This window comes from Theropithecus gelada, chromosome 4 (genome assembly GCF_003255815.1).
Source record: "Theropithecus gelada isolate Dixy chromosome 4, Tgel_1.0, whole genome shotgun sequence".
NCBI lineage: Eukaryota > Metazoa > Chordata > Mammalia > Primates > Cercopithecidae > Theropithecus > Theropithecus gelada.
The window spans coordinates 149,701,257-149,723,361 of record NC_037671.1 but is presented as its reverse complement, the minus strand read 5'-3'; the positions used below and the strand labels follow the sequence as shown (position 1 = coordinate 149,723,361).

Here is a 22,105-nt window from a genome sequence, read left to right as displayed (position 1 = left end):
TGGACACCTGGTAACACACTCAGGGTTGTTTGGATAGGGGATTCTGAAGTCTCAGATACCCAGAGCATGGTCTAGAAGAGGAGGCACAGGTTCTACGTGAGCCTACAAGCTGCTCACCCTAAACAAAGGCTCAGCCAGAAGAGGGCTAAAGTGGGGCTCTCTAAAACCAAAGGCTCTGAACAGGTGTCAGAAATGTGAAGGGTCAGAATTTTACCCCGTTTGCAAGCCAAGACATTAGCCTGCCAGTTTCATGGATGTTGGCAGAAGACACAAGACTTCTGGGTCATAGACAAAAGACAACTTATTACTCACAGCAATAGCAGTAGCCAGAGAAACATCCTTGTTCTAGTTCTCCGAGCCTCAATTCCAAAAGGATGATGTGACAAGGGCCAGGTGTTACCTGTTCATGCAGTCTGGTGTGTTACTGGAGAGTAATACTGAGATTAGGAAAACCCGATTTATATGAGAGCTACTAGCAAATCTGCCCAATCTCTGGTCTTTATCACCTTTATTATCCTGGACAGTAAATAAATCTGCCCCTAAGAGAGAAAGTTTCTATTTTTCAAGGCTACACAATAGCCCCTATACAACCTAATCTCAGTGTTTCCTAACCCCAGTGTTACTCTCCTGTAACATACCTGACTGCATTAATGGGCAACACCTGCCCCTTGTCACATCATCCTTTTGGAATTGAGCCTCAGAGAACTGGTAGAATGATGTTACTGTGGCTACTGCTATTGCTGTGAGTGACATGCAAACATCTGGAAAAGAGAATCCAGGGAAAATGATCTGTTCATACCTTTGATCAGAAGACGTGTTGTGCAGAAACTTGACAAAACCCAGGGATAACTGTCTGTCCCAACAGATCTGGGTCCAGTTGCCAGATCTAAGGGTGGTAGTGACCAGCAACATTTAGGTAAGAAACCAAAGTAGGTAAGGAAACAGGCCCAGAAGACATCTGAGGAAGCGTTTTGAAGAAGAGGGATTAATAAACTCAAAGGCTCCTAAGAGGAAGCAAAGGGAATTAAGGGAAAGAACATTAGGAAATTGAGGTCCAGGAAATAAAAGGGGAAGAAGCAAAGGCCATTGTAAGGTCTTTGCCCTTTATTCTGAGTGAACTGAGGAACTACTGGAGAACTTCAAAGGAAGGAGTGTCATGATACACCATGATTGAGAGAATCACTCTGATTACTACGTTGAGAATGGAGTGAAGCCAGTCCAGGGCCAAGGCAGGGAAACCTGCTAGGAGACTCCTGCAGTAATGCACATTGAAGATAAGGAAGGCTGGGCCAAGGCAATACCAGCAGAGGTGGTAGGAAGCTTTGCCATCCTGGATACATTTTGAAAGTAGAGCTGGCATGACAGACTGGAAATGGGGTACAATGGGGGGGAAACAAAGCTAAACCGTGGAGGATAGGTTTTGGGCTTCTGCATTTGAAATGGGGTTGTCATAAACTGAAATCAGGATGAATTTAGGAGGACTAGGGACATTTTGGAGGAAGTCAATGTTAGACATGGTGAGTTCAAGATGTTTATTCGACACTCATGCAGACGCATCATGCAGGCAGTCTGAAGTTGAGAAGCGAGGTCCAGGCAGGAAAAATAAATTTTGGAGTTGTAAGCACATGGATCCAATTCAAAACCATGAGTCATGAGATGGTGAACAGAGCTAGCGTAGATAGAAAGAAGAAGCAGGCCAAGGACGGATCCCTGGGGCAAGCCAGCAGCTAGCAAAGGAGCCTGGGAAGAAGGAGAACTGTTCAGTATCCTGAAAACCAAGTGAACAAAGTGCTCTGAGGAGCAGATAGTGGGCAACCCTGCCAAGATATGCTAATAGGTCAATGAAGATGAGCACTGAGAATACAGTACTGGACTTGGTACTTTGAGAGAGAGAGAGAAAGGGAGGTGGAAAGGAGTAGAGAGAGGAAGGGGAGGGCACAAAGAAAGAGGGAGTAAGAAAGCGACCACGTGCAAGTGAGTGCTGACTTTCTCTTTTTCCAAATCTAATGGAATCCAAATTCAAGCTATTATATGGGGCCATTATGTTTGAAACATACATAACAGGTCCTATTACATTAAACCAAAACATTTATTTTCCCTCAGTTTGGGAGAAGGGATAAAAACAAAAAATAAAAATCGGAGACGGTCTTAATCCCAGCACTTTGGGAGGCCGAGGCGGGTGGATCAAGAGGTCAAGAGATCGAGACCATCCTGGCCAACATGGTGAAACCCCATCTCTACTAAAAATACAAAAATTAGCTGGGCGTGGTGGTGGGCGCCTGTAGTCCCAGCTACTCTGGAGACTGGGGTGGGAGAATGGTGTGCACCCAGGAGGAGGAGCTTGCAGTGAGCCAAGATTATGCCACTGCACTCCAGCCTGGTGACAGAGCAAGACTCCGTCTCAAACAAACAAACAAACAAAAACCAAAAAAACCAACAAACAAAAAACACCCTGAGAAGGACAGGACAGAAGCCAGTTCTACAGAGGCAGGTGTAGGACACCACCTGAGAGGAGAGGGGACTGAGAGGAGAGGATACCCCTTGAGGTGGGTCTCAGGATATCATTTGAGGGGAGAGGGTACTGAGAGAAGAGGATACTAAGAGGAGAAGATACCCCTGTGATGGGTCTCGGAATCATCTCAGGGGAGAGGTTACTGAGTCCCTTATGATGAATCAAGAGTTGAAGAACACTGGCACCAAGTTCTTTCCCTTCCTGAGGCCAGATGTCACAATAAGATAGGTTTTGTATTTTCATATGTTGTGAATTCCTGGGTCATTGAAAACAAGCATATTTAATAGTAACTACCCCAAACGTGGGATGAATAATTTTCTACTGTTGCTCTCCATTAGCAAAGGTCGTACAAAGTTCTGTTTGTGTCTAATTGAAAGATTTGAGATAGTAAGTGATAAACTGGCAGTGCTTGATAGAACCGATCTATTTTCCCATCACTTAATGAAAGAAGTCGCCAACTCCATAACCAAATGAATTTAATTCAAGGTGGCAAATATATTGTGACTTTAATTCTTTTCAAAAGTATGTCTGAATCTCTTTTCAGATGTATGTTTTATGATAGTTTACTGTTACTCAATCCACCCTGGTTTTTTTTGTTTTTTTGTTTTGTGTTTTCAGTACAAGATTTGTTTTGCAAATGTATGAAGTTGCTCACTGCTGAGTATGGGGCTTTCCTCCCCTGTGGATGCCACAGTGGCTTCTGTAAAGGCGGGGCCAGCGTCTTGGTGTCTTCTCCTACGTGTAGGAGGAACTGTAAAGTGCACGTGTGATGCACTGCACGATGTAATCGCATGTCTTCTGACCGATGAATAGCACTCTCATATTTTCTACATGCAGGTTTTTTTGAAAATTGAAAACATTCAAAAACATTTGTAACAATATTCCAAACACTTTCCGAATGTGTATTCTTATTTCTACATGTTCTCTAAATTGTCATGTGAAAATTACAAGTCCTAATCTCAGAATATACTTCCTGCTTTGAAGGCTACCGTTGTTGAGAATGGGCTACGAGAGCCTGGTGGAACATCTTAGAAATGAATGAAGCCACACCAGATACACAGTAGGCCAACAGTAAACAGGTATTTTCCTTTCCAGTAAGGCCCTTCATATAGTGGGTAAAATATGAGCAAATGATGAGTGCTGAAAGGGATCAGCATTTTCCATGCCAAAATATGCCACTTTGCCATAAGAGGTGTTTTTTTCATTGTTTTGTTTTGTTTTGTTTTGTTTTTTTCGAGACAGGGTCTTGCTCTGTCACCCAGGCTGGAGTGCAGTGGGACGAACGCCTCCTAAGCTCAAGTCACCCTCCCACCTCGTCTCTTAAGTAGTGGGACTAGAGGCAGGCACTACCATGTCTGGCTAATTTTTAAAAATTATTATTTTTAGTAGAAGTGAGGTATTGCTATGTTGCCTGGGCTGGTCTTGAGCTCCTGGGTTCAAGCAGTCCTCCTGCCTCAGCCTCCAAAAGTGCTGGAATTACAGGCCTGAGCCACCTTACCCAGCACATAAGAGTTATTTTGAGCTGAAGGCATTTGAGTTCCTGAAATCCTTTATCTGACTAAAAGCAGAGGTTCCCAAAAGAACTCAGCTGTCAGAAATTCCTCCCACTGGGAGCAACTCTTTCTTCTCTTCTAGACATTGTCACAAACTGTCATATCTCCCATCTATTCTCCTAAGGGCCCATTTATATTTAAAAAAAAAAAAAAAGAAGTCATTTGCTCTCTCAATATTGCCTTTTCTCCACCTCCCTTTCCTGTAGTAAAATGACACAGAAAATCAAATCTCCTTGGGATATTCATTTCTTTCCATGACACCCTTGTGCAAGTAAAATTTAAAATAAGTAACTTTGTAAGCTTTTTCTCCTGTTAATCTGTCTGCTATAAGTTTAATTCACAGGCTCTTAGTCACTTCACCTAAGAGGGTAGAAAAAAAGTTTTTCCTCCCATCCAGGTATCTTACACTACTTGCAAGATACCTGTTACAAGTAGTGCAGGTATCTTGTAACTTCCTGTTGGAACCCTGGGATATCTAAAGAGGAATAACAGGAGCCAAGGTCTATACTTCTTTCCAGGGCTGACCTAACCCTTCAGTAAGAAAAAACATCTTTCCATGATGTCTTTATGTATAAATGAGTCCATTTTGGAAAACAAAATGTTGGAAAATATTTATAGACAATGAACTATTGGCTCTTTGCTCATTCATGTGAAGGGGAGAAAAATCAGTGAAAAACTACAAATATCCAACCATCAGAGACTTTAAAACTGAGAGATCTGAAGAGATCTCCTCCCACTACCCCCATCCCAAATTGGCTTTTTCTTTTGAATGAATCAGTTCTGCTTCCGTGAATATGCTTAGGAGATGGTTAAATGAATAAAACATATCCATGTAAACAAGTAATTATAATACTCATGAGGCAATAAAAAGCTTTCTTTTTTTGGGTACTCATTGAAATTAGTCCTTTCAGCCAACATCTAAAGGATACAAATCCTACTTTCTGGAAACAAGCACGCAGATCCTATGACTTATTTATTTTAAAATCCTGAGATTACTGGGTATGGACGAACACCAAGTAGAATAACATATTTGAACTATTCCATATTTGAACTGACTTTTCCTAGCAGCTGGTGATAAAATTCGATACTGGTTCTGAGAATTACATGTCATATGACTTTTACAGATCTCTTTAATCTTGAATCAGTTCTGCTTCCATGATCCTTGACAAGACGCTCTTGCTATTAATGGACAAAAGAAACCTCTAATTATAAGAAAAATGTATTTCCAAGGAGTTGAAGAGTTTTCTATATTTTAGATATATGTCAGGGAAACTGTAATTTGTATAAGATACAAATAACCGTAGGTAAGTTTGGAGATGAGGTGTAACATATACATGCATTTTTCGTGTGTGGTACATGGTCTGGCTAGAGCAAAGTGCTAGATTTTTGCCTTTTGAGAAAGAAGCAATATGTTGGTGACTAAGGGTATTCTTGGAGATTTGTGGTTTTATTCTGGGAACTTCACTTCCTCTGCATCAAAATGCATCACTTATAAACGATTCACACTGTGAGAAACTGCTTAAAATTCATCTTTCCTTGAGGACCCAAAGCTTCCTTTTAGCCATTTCAAATTCATTAAAATATTCTCCTGCCTTCCCTGGTACATTAACAATGCTTCTCAATTTAATGCATATATTTTAAATCGTTACACTTTATTGCTTAAATATTCACTGAAAAGTAGGATGACAGATGCGAATATCCACGTTTTGAGGTCATCTTTTACATGTTCTTAACTGCATAGTAACTCAGTAAATTTTTCCTTGTTTTACTTTTTTCTTTTAGTTTTATATATATATTTATATATAAATATATATAATTTATATACATATATATATAATTTTTTTTTTTTTTTTAAGAGACAGGGATTTTGCTTAGCCTGGGTTTGAGCTCTGGAGCTCAAGTGATCCCACTGCCTCAGCACCTTGATTAGTTGGGACTATAAGCACTTACCACCACGATCAGCTTAACTCAGTAAATTGAAGAAGTAACTGTGTTTACGGTGTTGTTGGGGACATTTTGCAACAGCAGTAATGCTGAACCTCTGCCTGCATGGAGAGCATGCCAGCTGATCAATGGCTGAGGCAGATGCCCTCTTTCCTGCACTTGCCTCTTCAAACCATGAAAATTCAACACAGAGATGGCTAGAGTAGCTTAAGGACAAATCCACTGATGGCTCATTTTTTTCAACAGTTTTATTAGATATTTTCTTAAAGTAGATATTGTGCTAATATGATTGGGAGATGGTGAGATGAATAAAACATATTCATGTAAGCAAGTAATTATAATGTTCATGAGGCAATAAAATGCTTTCTTTTTTGGGGTACTCATTGCAATTAGCCCTTTCAGCTAGCATTGAAGAATACAGATTATGCTTTCTGGAAAGAAGCATGCAGATCCTGTGACTTTTATTTATTTTAAAGTCCTGAGATGACTGAATATGGATGAACACCAAGAGGAATAACATATTTGAACTGACTTTTGTTTGAGCTGGTGATAAAACTCTGTATTGATTTAAGAATCACATGTCATGTGATGTTTACAGAATTTTTTCTTCTTGAAAACAGAACAAAAATAGCAAGCTGTTGATAAATGAGCATCCTCTACCTGCAACTTGACATGTCACAAGGATTATTCTTAAAGATCTCCAGTCCCATTCATATTCCCAGACTTAGACCCTGCCCACTTATGAAATGAACTGTACAATTAAATTCTGCCCCTTTAAAGCGTCTTTGATAGTATAGAAAATAAAGCAAAACCATTATTTAAAACTTTGCACACTGACTGCTTGTGCATACGAAGTACCTATAGAATGGTAATTGAAATCTCGAGGTATGAAGTCAAACTCTCTGATTTCAAATCCCAACTCCAACACTTCCAAGTTGTATGAGTTGGAGAATGTTGTGGAACTAGTCTGTCAATCAGTTTCATCATCTGTAAAATCAAAATGTTACCTTCCTTGTGAGTTTGTTATTATTATTGTAGGTTTTATTTATTTATTTTTTTTGAGACAGAGTGTCACTCTGTCACCCAGGCTGGAGTGTAAAGGCATGATCTTGGCTCACTGCAACTTCCGCCTCCTGGGTTCAAGTGATTCTCCTGCCTTAGCCTCCCAAGTAGCTGGAATTACAGGTGCCCACCAGCTAATGTTTGTATTTTCAGTAGAGATGGGGTTTCACCATGTTGATCAGGCTGGTCTTCAACTCCTGACTTCAGGTGATCCGTCCACCTCGGGCTCCCAAAATGCTGGGATTACAAGTGTAAGCCACCATGCCCGGCCTGTTGTACTTATTAAATAACATATTTGGATTTTTTTTTTTTTTTTAAAGACAGAGTCTTACTTTGTCCAGCCCAGACTAGAGTGCAATGATGCAGTCATAGCTCACTGCAACCTCAAACTCCTGGGCTCAAGCAATCCTCCCACCTTAGCCTCCCAAGTAGCTGGGAATACAGGCATGCATCACCATGCCCAATTTATTTATTTCTATTTTTTGTAGAAGCAGGGTTTTGCTATGTTGTCTGGGCTGGTCTTGAACTCCTGGGCTCAAGTGATCCTCCCGCCTTGGCCTCCCAAAGTGCCAGGAACCACTGCACCTGGCTAAATAACATGCTTTTTAAAAAAGCGCATGCCATGGTATTTGACATTTGTAAAAACACTAAAATATTATTATCACCCTCAATGTGAATTAGCTCTAATTAGCACTTTAGCACTCAAAAAATCCCGCTAGGATGGAAATATGTCCTCTTATTAGTTCTAGGTGTTAACCCACAGGCACAACTCTCAACTCTTTTTTGCCTATCCTCCTGAAAAGATGACACCATGTCAAGTTCATCTTAGCCTCCCCTTTGCACATGTGGCACAGCACACATTAAGGCACAGTGCAGTATAGCAGTTAAGCTCATTCTCCTGGACCCAATTAAACTTGGAGTTGAATCCTGTCTTCTTCATTTAATTTTTCTGACTCTTAGTTTCCCTGTTTATAAAATGAGTTAAAAGTAAAGGTATCTACCTCATGATGTTATTATAAGGTTTTGATAAAATAATGGATGCAAAGTTTTCAGCATATGCTAATAAAAGCAACAGCAAACATTTATATACTACTTACCATGTGCTGGGCCCTGCTTTAAGCACTCTGCATGTATTAACATGTTAAATCCCCATGTCAATCCTATGATATTGGAGCTATTACTATCTTCACTTTGCATATGTAGAAACCAAGATAGAGAGAAATCAATAACTTGTTCATGGTCATATTAATGGTAGGTAACTTGGCAGAATTAAAATCCAGGCAGTTGACTTTCATCCTGGGATCTTAATCACTATGTCCTTTTCCTTCCCAATAGTATGTGGTTGTCAAATATTTGCTATTACTACAGTAATCAATAAGTATTTGTTAAAATATTTAATGAATCGATATCTGCTGAAGTATTTGTTTATTATTTACTATACATTATGAAGTAGCACATTTTATTATAGGCCACAAAAATGGACTCCTTTGCTTACAAGTTTTTGAAGAAATTCTCGGATTCTGCCTACCCAGATAATTAATAAAGTGTATACTAGGGAAGGCAATTCAAAATATGTTCCCATGTACTATAATAGCTGCCATTTGTATAATTAGATTTTAAAATAATTTAAAATAAAACAATGGTATATGATTTGTTGCAAATGACTGACTTCATCTAAAATATACATCATCACCTATTTCAAAATCTTTACTTAACTAGGAAATAAAACTACAGGAGGCAACTTTGAAAATAGTATGAATAGTCTTAATAACACTCTTAAAAATCATAAATCAAAACATATATCAGCTTGCTTTCATAGTTTGAGGTTTATTATTATGTTGCCTAAACTGCAATGTAACATTTCAAATATGAAACATAAAATACAAAATAATTTTTTCCTTGGATAATTTAATAGTTAGACATACCTCACTGCACTTCACTTTATTGTACTTCACAGATACTGTTATTTTTACAAATTGAAGGTTTGTGGCAACCGCAGGTTGTGAAAGTCTATTGATGCCATTTTTCCAACATGTGCTCATGTCTTGTCTCTGTGTCACATTTTAGTAACTCTCACAACATTTCAAATTTTTTCATTATTATTATATCTGTTACAGTGATCTGTGATTGGTGATCTTCGATGTTATCATCATAATTGTTTTGGGGAACCATGAACTATGCCCACATAAGATGGTGACCTTAATCAGTAAACCTTGTGTGTGTTCTGACTGCTCTGCCAGCCACCCATTTCCCCATCTCTCTCCCTGTCCCTGGCCCTCTCCACTGTCTGAGACACAACAACATTGTTAGTATGACAATTTACCCTATAATAGTCTCTAAGTATTCAAGTGAAACGTAGAGACACATATCTCTCACCTTAAGTCAAAAGCTAGAAACGATTAAACTTAGCGAGGAAGGCACACTGAAAGCCAAGATAGATCAAAAGCAGGCCTCTTGATTCAAGTCGTGAATGTGAAGGAAAAGTTCTTGAAAGAAACGTAACATGCTATTCCACTGAACACACAAATGATAAGAAAGTGAAATAGACTTACTGCTGATAGGGAGAAAGTTTGAGTGGTCTGGATAGATCAAACCAGCCACAACATTCCTTTAAGTGAAAGCTTAATTCAGAGAAGGTCCTAAGTCTCCTCAATTTATGAAGGCTGAGAGAAATGAGGAAGCTGTGCAAGAAAAGTTGGAAGCTAGCAGAGATTTGTTCATGAGGTTTAACGAAAGAAGTCATCTCAGGTCGGGCATGGTGGCTCATATCTGTAATCCCAGCACTTTGGGAGGCTGAGGCAGGTGGATCACCTTAGGTCAGGAGTTCAAGACCAGTCTGGACAACATGGTGAAACCCCATCTCTACTAAAAATACAAAAATTAGCTAGGTGTGGTGGCAGTCACCTGTAATCCTTGCTACTCAGGAAGTGGAGGCAGGAGAATTTGCTTGATCAACCTGGAGGTGGAGGTTGCAGTGAGCCAAGATCGTGCCACTGCACTTCAGCCTGGGTGACAGAGCAAGACTTCATCTCCAAAAAAAAAAAAAAAAAGTCATCTCTGTAACATAACAGTACAAGATGAAGCACCAAGGGCTGATGCCAAAGCTGCAGCAAGCTCTCCAGAAGATCTGGCTAAGATCATTGATGAAAGTGGCTACACTAAACAACACATTTTCAATATAGATGAAACAGCTTTATGTTGGAAGATGTCAGCTTGGACTTTCATAGCTAGAGAGGAGGAGTCGATGCTTGGCTTCAAAGCTTCAAAGGGCAGGTTGACTCTCTCGTTAGGGGCTAATGCAGCTGGTGACTTTAAGTTACATGTTCACTTACTATTCGAAAAATTCTAAGGTCCTTATGAATTATTCTAACTGTAACCAGACGCAATGGCTCAGGACTGTAATCCCAACACTTTGTGAGGCTAAGGCAGGAGGATTGCTTGAGCCTAGGAGTTCAAGGCTTTAGTGAGCTATGATGATCTCACTGTACTTCAGCCTAGGCAACAGAGCAAGACCCTTCATCTATGAAAATGCAAATACAAATAAATAAATAAATAAGTGTACTAAATCTATAGATTTAGAAAATGCGCTCTATAAATGGAATAACAAAGTCTGGGTAACTGTTTACAGCATGGTTTATTGAATATTTTAAGTCCACTATTAACACCTACTGCTCAGAAAAAAATATTTCTTTTTGAATATTACTTCTGGTTGATAACACAATTGTATTAGTCCATTCTCATGCTGCTAATAAAGACATATCCGAGACTAGGAAATTTATTTAAAAAAAAAGGTTTAATGGACTCACAGTTCCACATGGCTGGGGAGGCCTCACAATCATGATGGAAGGCACGTCTCACATGGTGGCAGGCAAGAGGACATGTTCAGGGTAACTCCCCTTTATAAAACCATCACCTCTCCTGAGACTTACCATCACGAGAACAGCATGGGAAAAACCTGCACCCATGATTCAATTACCTCCCAGTGGCTCCCTCCTATGACATGTGGGAATTATGGGAGCTACAATTCCAGATGAGATTTGGGTGGGGACACAGCCAAACGATATCATACACGGTCACCCAAGAGTTCTGATGGAGATGTACAAAGGGATTAACATTGCTAACACACGTCTACTAACATGATATCCACTCTTCAGCTTGTGGGTCCAGGAGAAATTCTGACTTTCAAGTCTTATTATTTAAGAAATACATCTCATAAGAATACAGCTGCCATAGACAGTGATTTTTCTGTTGGAACTAGGCAAAGTACATTGAAAACATTCTGGAAAGGATTCACCATTCTAGATGTCATTAAGAACATTCGTAATTCATGGGAAATGGTCAAAAATCAACATTAACAGGAGTTTGGAAGATGCGGACTCCAACCCTCCTGAATGAGTTTGAGGAGTTCAAGATTTCAGTGGAGGAAATGAAGTGCAGATGTGTTAGAAATAGCAAGAGACCTAGAAGTGGAGCCTGAAGATGTAACTAAATTTATGACATTTTAATCTCACGCTAAAACTTGAATGAATGAGGTGTTGCTTCTTATGGATAAGCAAAGGGTGGTTTCTTGAGATGGAATCTACTCCCAATGAAGATGTTCACAGCATTGTGGAAATGACAACAAAGGATTTAGAATTATATAAACTTAGTCGATAAAGCAGTGGCAGGGCTTGAGAGTATTGATTCCAATATTGAAAGAAGTTCTACCGCAGACAAAATGCTACCAAACAGCATTACATGCAATATATAAATCTTCTTGAAAGGAATAGTCAATCTATGTGACAAACGTCCTTGTTGTCTTACTTTAATAAATTGCCACAGCCACCTCAGCCTTCAGCAACCACCATCTGGATCAGTCAGCAGCCATCGATATCCAGGCAAGACCCTCCACCAGTAAGACAATTATCACTCAGTGAAGGCACAAATGATCGTTAGCAATTTTTAGCAAAAAGGATCTTTTACATAAAGGTATGTACCTTTTCTTAGATATCATGCTATTTCACATTTAGTAAACTACAGTATACTATAAACATAACTTTTATATGCACTAGAAAACCAAAAAACTTGTGTGACTCGCTGTATTCCAATACTCACTTCTTTGAGGTAATCTGGAACTGAACCCACACTATCTCCAAGGTATGCCTGTATAAGAGACTGAACCTGCTGCTGTTTGACAGAGAGAAGAACGGTTCTTTTATTGTTTTATATAAAAAAGCCATACTTCCTTTACAAAGCAATCATTTGTTTTCCATGCAATATCAATAAAAGTAATGTGATTATATTCATTTTTCTAGAGCTTCATCCCTTGCTTCCTTTTCTCTTCTTATCCTCATTTATTTTCTTTCATCTATTTTAAATTTACATTATCTTGTTGCATTTCAAGTATCCATATAAACTGCCTTATTACTTCCTGAAACAAGATACAATTATATTAATGTTCTGTGAGCAAAGTACAATGAAAGGTATATGTAACATTTTCATTTAAAGGACTTTGCAAACAGTAGGATGCATCTGATGTTTATTGCTTTATTTCATTCATGGACATCTGAGAATCTTCTTGAGTGGATGTCTGAATATAAAAAATAATTATTATACTAAACTGAATAATGGCTCCTAAATATATCCTAACTCCCGGAACCTGGAAATGTTACCTTGTGTGGAAAAGAGTCTTTTGCAGATGTGATTAAGTTAAAGGTCTTGAGAGAGAGAGAGAGAGAGAGATTATCCTGGATTATCCAGGTAGGCGCTAAATGAAATCACAAGTGTCCTTATGAGAGAGAGGCAGAGGGAGGTTTGACACTAATAGAAGAGAAAGCAGCGTAACCGTGGAGGCAGAGAGATTGGAGTGACGCAGCCCGAGAAGGTCAGCAGCCAACAGAAGCTGACAGAGGCGAAGGCCTCCAGAGGAAGGGCAGCCCTGCCGATACCTTGATTTCAGCCTAATGATAGTGATTTTGGAATTCTTACCTTCAAACTATGAGACAGTACATTTTTATTGTTTTAAGCCACAAAGTTTGCGGTAATTTTTACAGTGGCAATAAGAAACTAACACAGTTATTAATTTGAATATATGCAAATGTTAAAAAGAGACAGTTTTCCTTGTAACATTAAAGACATTGGGAAAGGCAAAAAAAACAAAGTTATTTCCATTTAGAATAATAACATATTGAAGGGTAGTTTAAAAGGATCAGGAAGTTTTTATTTTAAAGGACTACTATATGTTTCAGGAAAATGCTACATTTCTAACCCAATTCCCTCTCTAACACATCAATTATCTTAAAGCAAAATTATGTGGTACCAGTGGAAAGCAAATAGGAATGCCATTCTCCTGTGGACATCTCTCTCCACATTGTTTTCCAGCTCTCCTCAGTGAACCGCTCCACTCATAATCCCACTTCCTGTTTTCTGTCCTACCACCGCCCCTGAAAGTTCTCTTGTTTTGCTGGAAGTAATCTATTACTTTACAAAGCCAAAGAACATATTTGCATAATTTCACTTATGGGAAAGTTTCTAGCACACTAAGTTGCTGCACTTACTGAGCTATATGGGCGAATCATGTCCATAACGCCTTGGTGGCTTCCTGGACAATATGAGGTACAACTCATCAGCACCTGCCTGCTTAACCTCACTTATCTTTACCTGTCTCTAGATTACCGGGCAGAAAGGTAAGCCATCTCCGCTCTAGATATCTAAATTCTAAAATAAACTGTGCCGAAGGTGGAAACTTACACTTTGAAAATCACACAACTGTCTTATCTGGAATCTAAGAGGGAAATCATTCATTTAGCCAGAAAAATGTGCAAGTGGAAAAAAAGATTTATCTTTAATATATGCTATAAACAGTTTGTGAGAAGTTTTTTCTTAAAGAACTCAATATGTCTGCTTGCTAAATAACAAAAACTCTGAAAATGAAAATCTTAAAATGCTAGGCAAATGAAGATTTAAGAGGTAAGTATCTTCCATTTGATTGTACAAGTAGGAAGCTGGGGTCATCCTTGACACCGCCCTCCTTCACATTCAATCCAATTTTGACTTTTCTTAAGTTTTTTGTTGTTGTTGTTGTTGTTGTTCTCTTTCTGTTTATCTTTTTTGAGGCAGAGTCTTGCCCTCTCACCCAAGCTGGAGTGCAGTAGTATAATCACAGCTCACGGCTGCCTCGACCTGCTGGGCTCAGGTGATCCTCCCACCTCAACCTCCCAAATAGCTGGGATACAACACGCACCACCACACCTGGCTAATTTTTGTATTTTTTTGTGGAGACAGGGTTTCACCATGTTGCCCAGGCCGGTCTCAAACTCCTGGGCTCAAAAAAATCTGTCTCCTCCAACCTCCCAAAGTGCTGGAATTACAGGTGTGGCTGGCCTTTTTTGTCTTTTTTTTTTTTTTTTTTTTTTGAGACAAGGTCTCACTTGTGTCCAGACTAGAGTGCAGTGATGGGATTTTGTCTCACTGTGGCCTCAAAATTCTGATCTCAAGCAATCCTCCCACTCCAGCCTTCCAAGTAGCTAGGCCTACAGGCACATGCTACCACACTCAGCAAATTTTGTTTATTTTTTGTAGAGATGAGGTCTCTCTATGTTGTCTAGGCTGGTCTCGAACTCCTGGGCTCTAAGTGATCCTCCTACCTTGACCTTCCAAAGTGCTGGGATTACAGGTGTAAGCCACTGCACCTGGCCTCTTATTTCTTAAATCTGTTCACTTTTCTCATATCCATTTGCCTTTTTACTAGTCTTCTTTACACCCAAAGGTTCCGTTCAGTCATGAGGGGAAAGGAAGGGCACCACAGGGCAGCTGGAGATTCAGGTGGGGACTGAAGTTTACCTTTCCTCCAAAAGTCATAAGCTTTGAGTGAGAATGAGTCCCTCACAGCATCAACTTTGCTACTTTTTACCTATCTGGCTGTAAACAAGGAATTTATTAAAAAGTCGTGGCAAAAATTGCCATTACTTTTGTAACAATCTAATACCTTCCATGCTTGTTTCCTCTCTGTAGAATGGGAATGAGAACATGAACTACCTCATGGGACTGCTGTGCACAGGAAATGAGTCCATCAATACACGCAAAGCACAAAGAACAGAGACAGGCACACAATAAACAATCTGCTCTTCTGATTATTGCATACTAGGGTTATAGTTTTCCAGGCTCTCGCTGCACTATGAGGCCCTTTCTTAGCATTAGCATGCAGTGATTTTACACGTTATTTTTCAAATAGCTATCAAATTAATACTTGTCTCTTCCTCTACTGCAAATTTTATGAAGCAGATACCAAGTCTGTCTTTGCTCTTCTTAGCACAGTGCTTGGCAAAGGAAAGCACTGAAATATTTGTTAAGTAAATCTTGGAACTAAAGCAAAGCAATAAAGCAAACCAGTGACACCAGTGGTTACCAGTCTGTAGTTTCGGATGTCTTCAGAAGTTGTATGAATGCTTCCCATCTGCTATAGTTCTTCTCCAACCTCACTAACAGAATTACCCCGGAAGCTTTCAAATATACCCATGTTCAGGCTCCAAAGATTCCAGTTTGATTGGGATGAGGTTGGCCAAGGCCAGTATTGAAGACTCTCTAAATTCTAATCTGCAAGTCAGGTTGGAAAGCTCCGGTGCTGCTCCCACCAGCTTCAGTTCTGGTGTGAAGGCCTCCAACCTGACCTCTGCTTTTGAATTTGACCAACAGCCCGCACCCTCGGTTGAATTATCCTTTCCTATCTACATAATAGAGGAAAGAATATGGGTAGCGGCAGCTTTATGGGCAGGACCTAGGCAGATGGAACAAACGAGTAAGGTTCGTGCTGTTCAGACAATTGTAATCCTGGCAGCAAACCTGTTGGGCGACTCCAGGCCCACGCACTCGCCAACCCATACTCATTCAGGGCATTCTGCCCCTAGAGGGCGAGCGCATCAGGTCATGAACCTCTTTTTTTTTTTTTTTAATGGGATTTTATTTATATTAAGAGCCAACACAAAGTTTCCTACAGTGTAAGAGTGGTGGCGATGACTGCCTTAAAGGCTGAACTCCGCAAGCCATACCTTCTGGGCGTTGCTCCCCAAGGTAGACCACTGAGTCCGTTTCCTTCCCAACTGTCTCTCGCTCCACATCCGCCCACCTCTGCCCCTTTCCACGGTCCGTTTACCCCCATTCTTGAACGGTGTCATCGGAATTCCCCAACCCTGTTCAAGTGTGACCCCAAGATATGAGGCCGCCCTTCGTGAAGCCACCGCAGGTTCCTCCGGCGGGCAGCCCGGGAGCAGGGAGCTGGGTTGCCGGGGGCCCCGTGCGCCACGGGAGGCAGAGGTCGCGCCCCGATCGCGGGAAACTGGGACTCATGTGTGAATCTGCTGGAGGTCAGGGGGCCGGTAACGTTCACCTGGCCTCCGAAGGCAGGTCCCCGCACGGGAAGCCTCTGGCGTAGCCGGGCTGCGGAGCCACCCCCTCGGCTGACGGTCCCCTCAGTCCCTAACTTGGGACCCACAAGCCGCGAGTCCACGGCCCTGGGCGAAAAGAGTCACATTCCCTCCCCACTCGCTCAAGGGAAAGGGAGCGAAACACGCTTTCCGGGCCCGACACAACAGGTCCTTTGGACACCCGCGAGGTTGGGAAGGCCGGGGGCGACTGGCTGCGGAAGATGGTAGAGCATTCCACCGGCGCATTTCCTGAGGAGGGGCCTCTCCACTTACGGATCCCCTGTTACTTTACTGATCCCCAGACCCACAGCAAATCCTGAGTTTGGGGAGCAGGCATTATACCGAAGGCGCGGGTGGGAGTGGAGTTCTAGACGCGTAGCATGGCACCAGTCTGTTCTGTCCGAGAGCTAAGTTAGGAGGTGCATGAAAAGAGCAGTTATGCGCGCCCCAGGACCTGACTCTCGGGAAGATCGGCGTCCACTCACCTTGTGCCTGCGCCTCCATGGTGGCTGACTTCGAGCTGAGGGCTGCGGGGACACCCCGGTGCTTCCCAGAGCAGATGGCAGCTGTGCTCAGCCTCAGAACGCAGCTGGCCCCGCCGCTCTCTCCCACTCCTGGCACGCGTGTCGCGAGCGCTGCGCGGAGGGGGTTGGGGACGCAGGCAGCAGCCACTGGCCGCTTCTGGTTACCTCCGCCCCTTCCAGTCCACCTGGCCCAAACCAAGCTGGAAAGAGCTCGCCGCTGGGCGCCACCTGCCGGCGCTCTGCACAGCGGGCGGAAGGCACCCACTCCCGGCGCTATACGGACATACAGCAGAGATATTGCAGATTAGGTTCCAGACCCCCGCAATAAAGCGGGTATTGCAACAAAACGAGTTGCACTAATTTTTCAGTTTCCTAATGCATATAAAAGTTACGTTTACACTATGTGTAGTCTATTAAGTATGCAATAGCATGATGTCTAAAATGAGCAATGTACATACCTTAATTTAAAAAGATATTTTATTTCTAAAAAATGTTAAAGATCATCTTTACCTAATGGGAATCTTTTTGTTGGTGGAGGGCATTGCTTGGATGTTGATGGCTGTTGACTGATCCTGGTGGTGATTGCTGAAGGCTGGAATAGCTGTGTCAATTTCTTAAAATCGGACAATGGAGTTTGCTGCATCAATTGACTCTTCCTTTTATTAAAGATTTTTCTGTACCATGCAATGCTGGTTGATAGCATTTTATCCACAATATAACTTTTTGCAAAACTGGAGTCAGTCATCTCAAACTCTGCCATTGCTTTATCAACTAAGTGTATGTAATTATAAATCCTTTGCTGTCATTTCAACAATGCTGTGAACAACTTCACCAGGAGTAGATTCTATCTCAAGTGACCACTTTCTTTGCTTGTCTATAAGAAGCAACTCCTAAACCATTCAAGTCTTATGAAATTGAGCAATTTAGTCATATATTCAGGCTCCACTTGTAATTCTAATTCTCTTGCTATTTCTACCACACCTGCAATTACTTCCTGCTTTGAAGTTTGAACCCCCAGAGTCATTCAGGAGGGTTGGAACCAACTTCTTCCAAACTCCTGTTAATGTTGACTTTTTGATCTCCTCCCATGAATTATGAATGTTCTTAATGGCATGTACAATGGTGAATCTTTTCCAGAAGGTTATCAATTTACTTTGCCCAGATCCAACAGAAGAATCGCTATTTATGGCAGCTATATCCTTACAAAATTTATTTCTTAAATAATAAGGCTTGAAAGTTAAAATTACTCCTTTATCAAGTTGATGGGTGCTGACGAGTTGATGGGTGCAGCACACCAACATGGCACAAGTATACATATGTAACAAACCTGCACGTTATGCACAGGTACCCTAGAACTTAAAGTATAATAATAATAATAAATAAAAAATAAAAAATAAAAAAAGTAAAAAAAATAAAAAAATTACTGCTTTTTTCATGGGCCGCAAGATGGATGTTGTTTTGCCAGGCATGAAAACATTAATCTCTTCTTACATCTCCATCAACTCCTGAGTGACAAAGTGTGACATTAACCAGCAATAATAATTAGAAAGAAACATTTTTTTTGAGCAGTAGGTCTTAATAGTGGACTTAAAATGTTCAATAAACCATGCTGTAAACAGACACGCTGTCATTCAAGTTTTGTTGTTCCATTTATAGAGCACAGGCGGAATATATTTAGCGTAATTCTTAAGGGCTCTAAAATTTTCAGAATGGTAAATGAGCATTGGCTTCAGTGTAAAGTCACCAGCTACTTTTGCCCCTAACAAGAGAGTCAGTTTGTCCTTTGAAGCTTTGCAACCAGGTATTGACTTCTTTGTAGCTATGAAAATCCTTGATAGCATCTTCTTCCAGTATAAGGCTGTTTCGTCTGTATTGAAAATGCGTTGTTTAGTGTAGCCACCTTCATCAGTGATCTTAGCCAGATCTTCTGGAGAACTTGCTGCAGCTTCGTCATCAGCCCTTGCTGCTTCACCTTACATTCATGTTATGGAGATGACTTCTTTCTTTAAACCTCATGAGCCAGTCTCTGCTAGCTTCCAACTTTTCCTCTGCAGATTCCTTACCTCTCTCAGGCTTTATAGAATTGAAGAGAGTTAGGGCTTTGCCCCGGATTAGGCTGTGGTTAAGGGAAGGTTGTGACTGCTTTGATCAGGTTTGATCCAGACCACTCAAACTTTCCCCATATCAGCAAGAAGACTGTTTCACTTCCTTATCATTTGTGGGTTCACTGAAGTAGCACTTCTAATCTCCTTCAAGAAGTTTTCTTTTGCATTCACAGCTTGAATAACTTGCACAAGAGACCTAGCTTTTGGCCTATCTCAGCTTTCAACATGCCTTCCTCACTAAATTTAATCATTTCTAGCTTTTGATTTAAGGTGAGAGACAAGTGACTCTTCCTTTCATGTGAATACTTGGAGGCCATTGTAGGGTTATTAATACAATATTGTTGTGTCTCAGAGAATGGAGAGGCCTAAGAAGAGGGAGAGAGGTGGGGAAATGGATGGCCGGTGGAGCAGTCAGAACACACACAAGATTTATTGATTCAATTCACTGTCTTATATGGGCATGGTTCACGGTTCCCCAAAATAATTACAATGGTGATATCAAAGATCACTGATCACAGATCACCATAACAGATATAATATAATGAAAAAGCTTGAAATATTGTGAGAATTACCAAAATGTGACACAGAGACATCAAGTGAGCATATGGCATTGGAAAAATGGCACCAATAGATTTGCTCAACACGGGGATGCCACAAACCTCCAATTTGTTAAAAATGCGCTAGCTCACACCTGTAATTCCAGCACTTTGAGAGGCCGAGGCAGGCGGGCAAATCACGAGGTCAGGAGATCAAGACCGTTCTGGTTAACGTGGTGAAACCCTGTCTTTACTAAAATACAAAACATTGGCCGGGTGTGGTGGTGGGCGCCTGTAGCCCCAGCTATTCAGGAGGCTGAGGCAGGAGAATCACTTGAACCTGGGAGGCAGAGGTTGCAGTGAGCCGAGATTAGCCTGGGCAACACAGCGAGATTCCGTCAAAAAAAAAAAAAGTGAAGAGAAGCACGATAAGATGAGGTGTGCCTGTAAAGGTCTGATGCTATGCTGTGGACAGAGGAAGAGAACGTGGTTTTACAATACTGAGCCATCACTCTTACTGGAGATATGAAGGAAGGTTTCCACAAGCCGTGGTTCCAACATTTTTGTCAATTCATCAATACACAATTTTATGTATATTTTAGTCTAAAGACACTTTATTTCATGTATATCATGTATATTGTTGCTTCACTAACATTGAGCTCACAGTCAACAGCACTAGAACTCATACCAGAATCAAGTTTATTAAGCTTGTTTCATGTATATATTTTCTCTCTAAGGCACATCACAACCGTTTTGCACCTAGGAACACTAGACAGTACTTCAATGCTATCCCTGGGGGCCCAGAAAAATCACCAAAAAAAAAAAAAAAAAAAAAAGTTTGCTTATAGACTGGAGGACAAAACAAGAGGGCAGAGCCGCCTTGCTTTTCCTCAGCGGGAAACTTGAGTCTTCTGGGGTCTCTGTCCATGAGTCCCTGTAGGTTGTACTTGTAGGTCGATGAGGCAGTCATGTTTTCAGACAGGACTAGAAATTCACAGCCCTGTTCCAAGGCTTGCCTGGTAATGAGATTAGAAAGCATGACAAGGAGTAAGAAATATCAGCTCCCATCTCTACTCCACTGCCTTTTGGGTGTTGCAGATCTCCCCTTTTTCTCAACATCTATACAATCTTCATCTGTAAAATACAATGTGGTACTTATTTACATTTGGTCTTGAATAGTTTGCCATTTGGGTTTTGTTTCCTCTTCCTTTCTTAAAATAGATGTTAAAGTCTGTCAGAGTTGAGTGTGGATATTATGTTAAACCTCCCATAATTCCTGCAAAAAAGTCTCATAAAAATTTCGTAGCTCAAAAGATTTATTGAATAAACAATTAACTAACCAGTAGGTTATATTTTATCCATGCCCAAGTTTGCACAGTATAGACTAATAAACATAAATGGAGTCTTACATTTTTTTCTTGAAAGAAAGAATACTATTCATGGTTTCCTGGCACATGTACAAGCACCTCAGTGTGTTTTTTGTTATGTTGAAGATTTCACTGATTTGTAATCATTGCCATTAAAATTACTGTGTAGAACACTAAGCATAGGGCTTTTAAATGACTTTTGGTAATAGTGACTAGGGATGCGTGAAGTGAAGAATCAGTGCTTAAATCACTGTTAGAGTCTATTCAGTTGTTCTGGTCTTCTATACCCTGGAAATTAAACACCAGGTTAGGGTTGACTCCCAGCTGCTAAAATGAGCTAAAAATAGTTAATGATTTTCCAGCTTGAGTCATCTAGCCATCTACACTCTGACTCATTTTTCTGATTTATAACATTTTAAGTTACTACCCTTTTGATTTTTCAATCATTATTTATACCAATAATAAAATATTGGTATTCATTCCGAAATAGTTATTGAACATCTATATGCCAGGGACTGTGCTAGATGCTAAGGGTGTGGGTAAAGGACATGATCCTTCCTTACCAGGGAGTTCATGATCTGGTGAGAAGGAGGGAGAAACAGGTTTTTATAAAGCAGCGCCTCATGGTAAGTGCTGTGCATAGAGGGTAAGCCCAGTGCGTCTGTGGGCACTGAGGGAAGCCTCCTAACTCAGGCTGGTGAGAAGATGCAGAAATGTTTCTTTCAAAATGCTTGCCTCAACTGTGTCTTAAGAGTAAAGGAATTAGCTGGGTAAGTTTGTGTTATCCCCCAAATAACGGTTTAGCCAAAGAAGACTATTATTGAAGTTAACATTTTATAAAAATGAAGATTTTTCTATTTTGTCTTTTCTGTCTTTGTCTTTTCCTTGTCACTTAAGATGGTGAACTTTCTTAACTTCTTTAAAGGTTAGTAAAACAGCCACCTTCACCCCCTCCTTCATCTCTATAGCCACTCCACATGGAAAACGCTGGGCAAGTGGTTGATTGAATCAATGAAATTCTGTTTAAAAATACCTTACTTAATGTATTTCGTTGCTTTAACATTAACATTGGCGTTGACATTAACATTAACATGAGACAGT

General features: G+C 40.7%; 1 protein-coding gene across 5 annotated transcripts in view; it reads right to left on the bottom strand.

Moving 5' to 3' along the window:
* TPD52L1 (tumor protein D52 like 1) overlaps positions 1–17,266 on the bottom strand; it is a 102,718-nt gene extending 85,452 nt beyond the window's left edge. For 4 of the 5 annotated variants that reach the window (XM_025383920.1, XM_025383924.1, XM_025383923.1 and 1 more), the window contains exon 1: positions 16,958–17,266. In XM_025383920.1, coding sequence (XP_025239705.1) covers positions 16,958–16,976 — 19 coding nt within the window. In that variant the 5' untranslated portion in view covers positions 16,977–17,266. The remainder of the gene's footprint in view (positions 1–16,957) is intronic. The other variant, XM_025383922.1, reaches the window with a different exon arrangement.
* Positions 17,267–22,105: the final 4,839 nt, after the last annotated feature.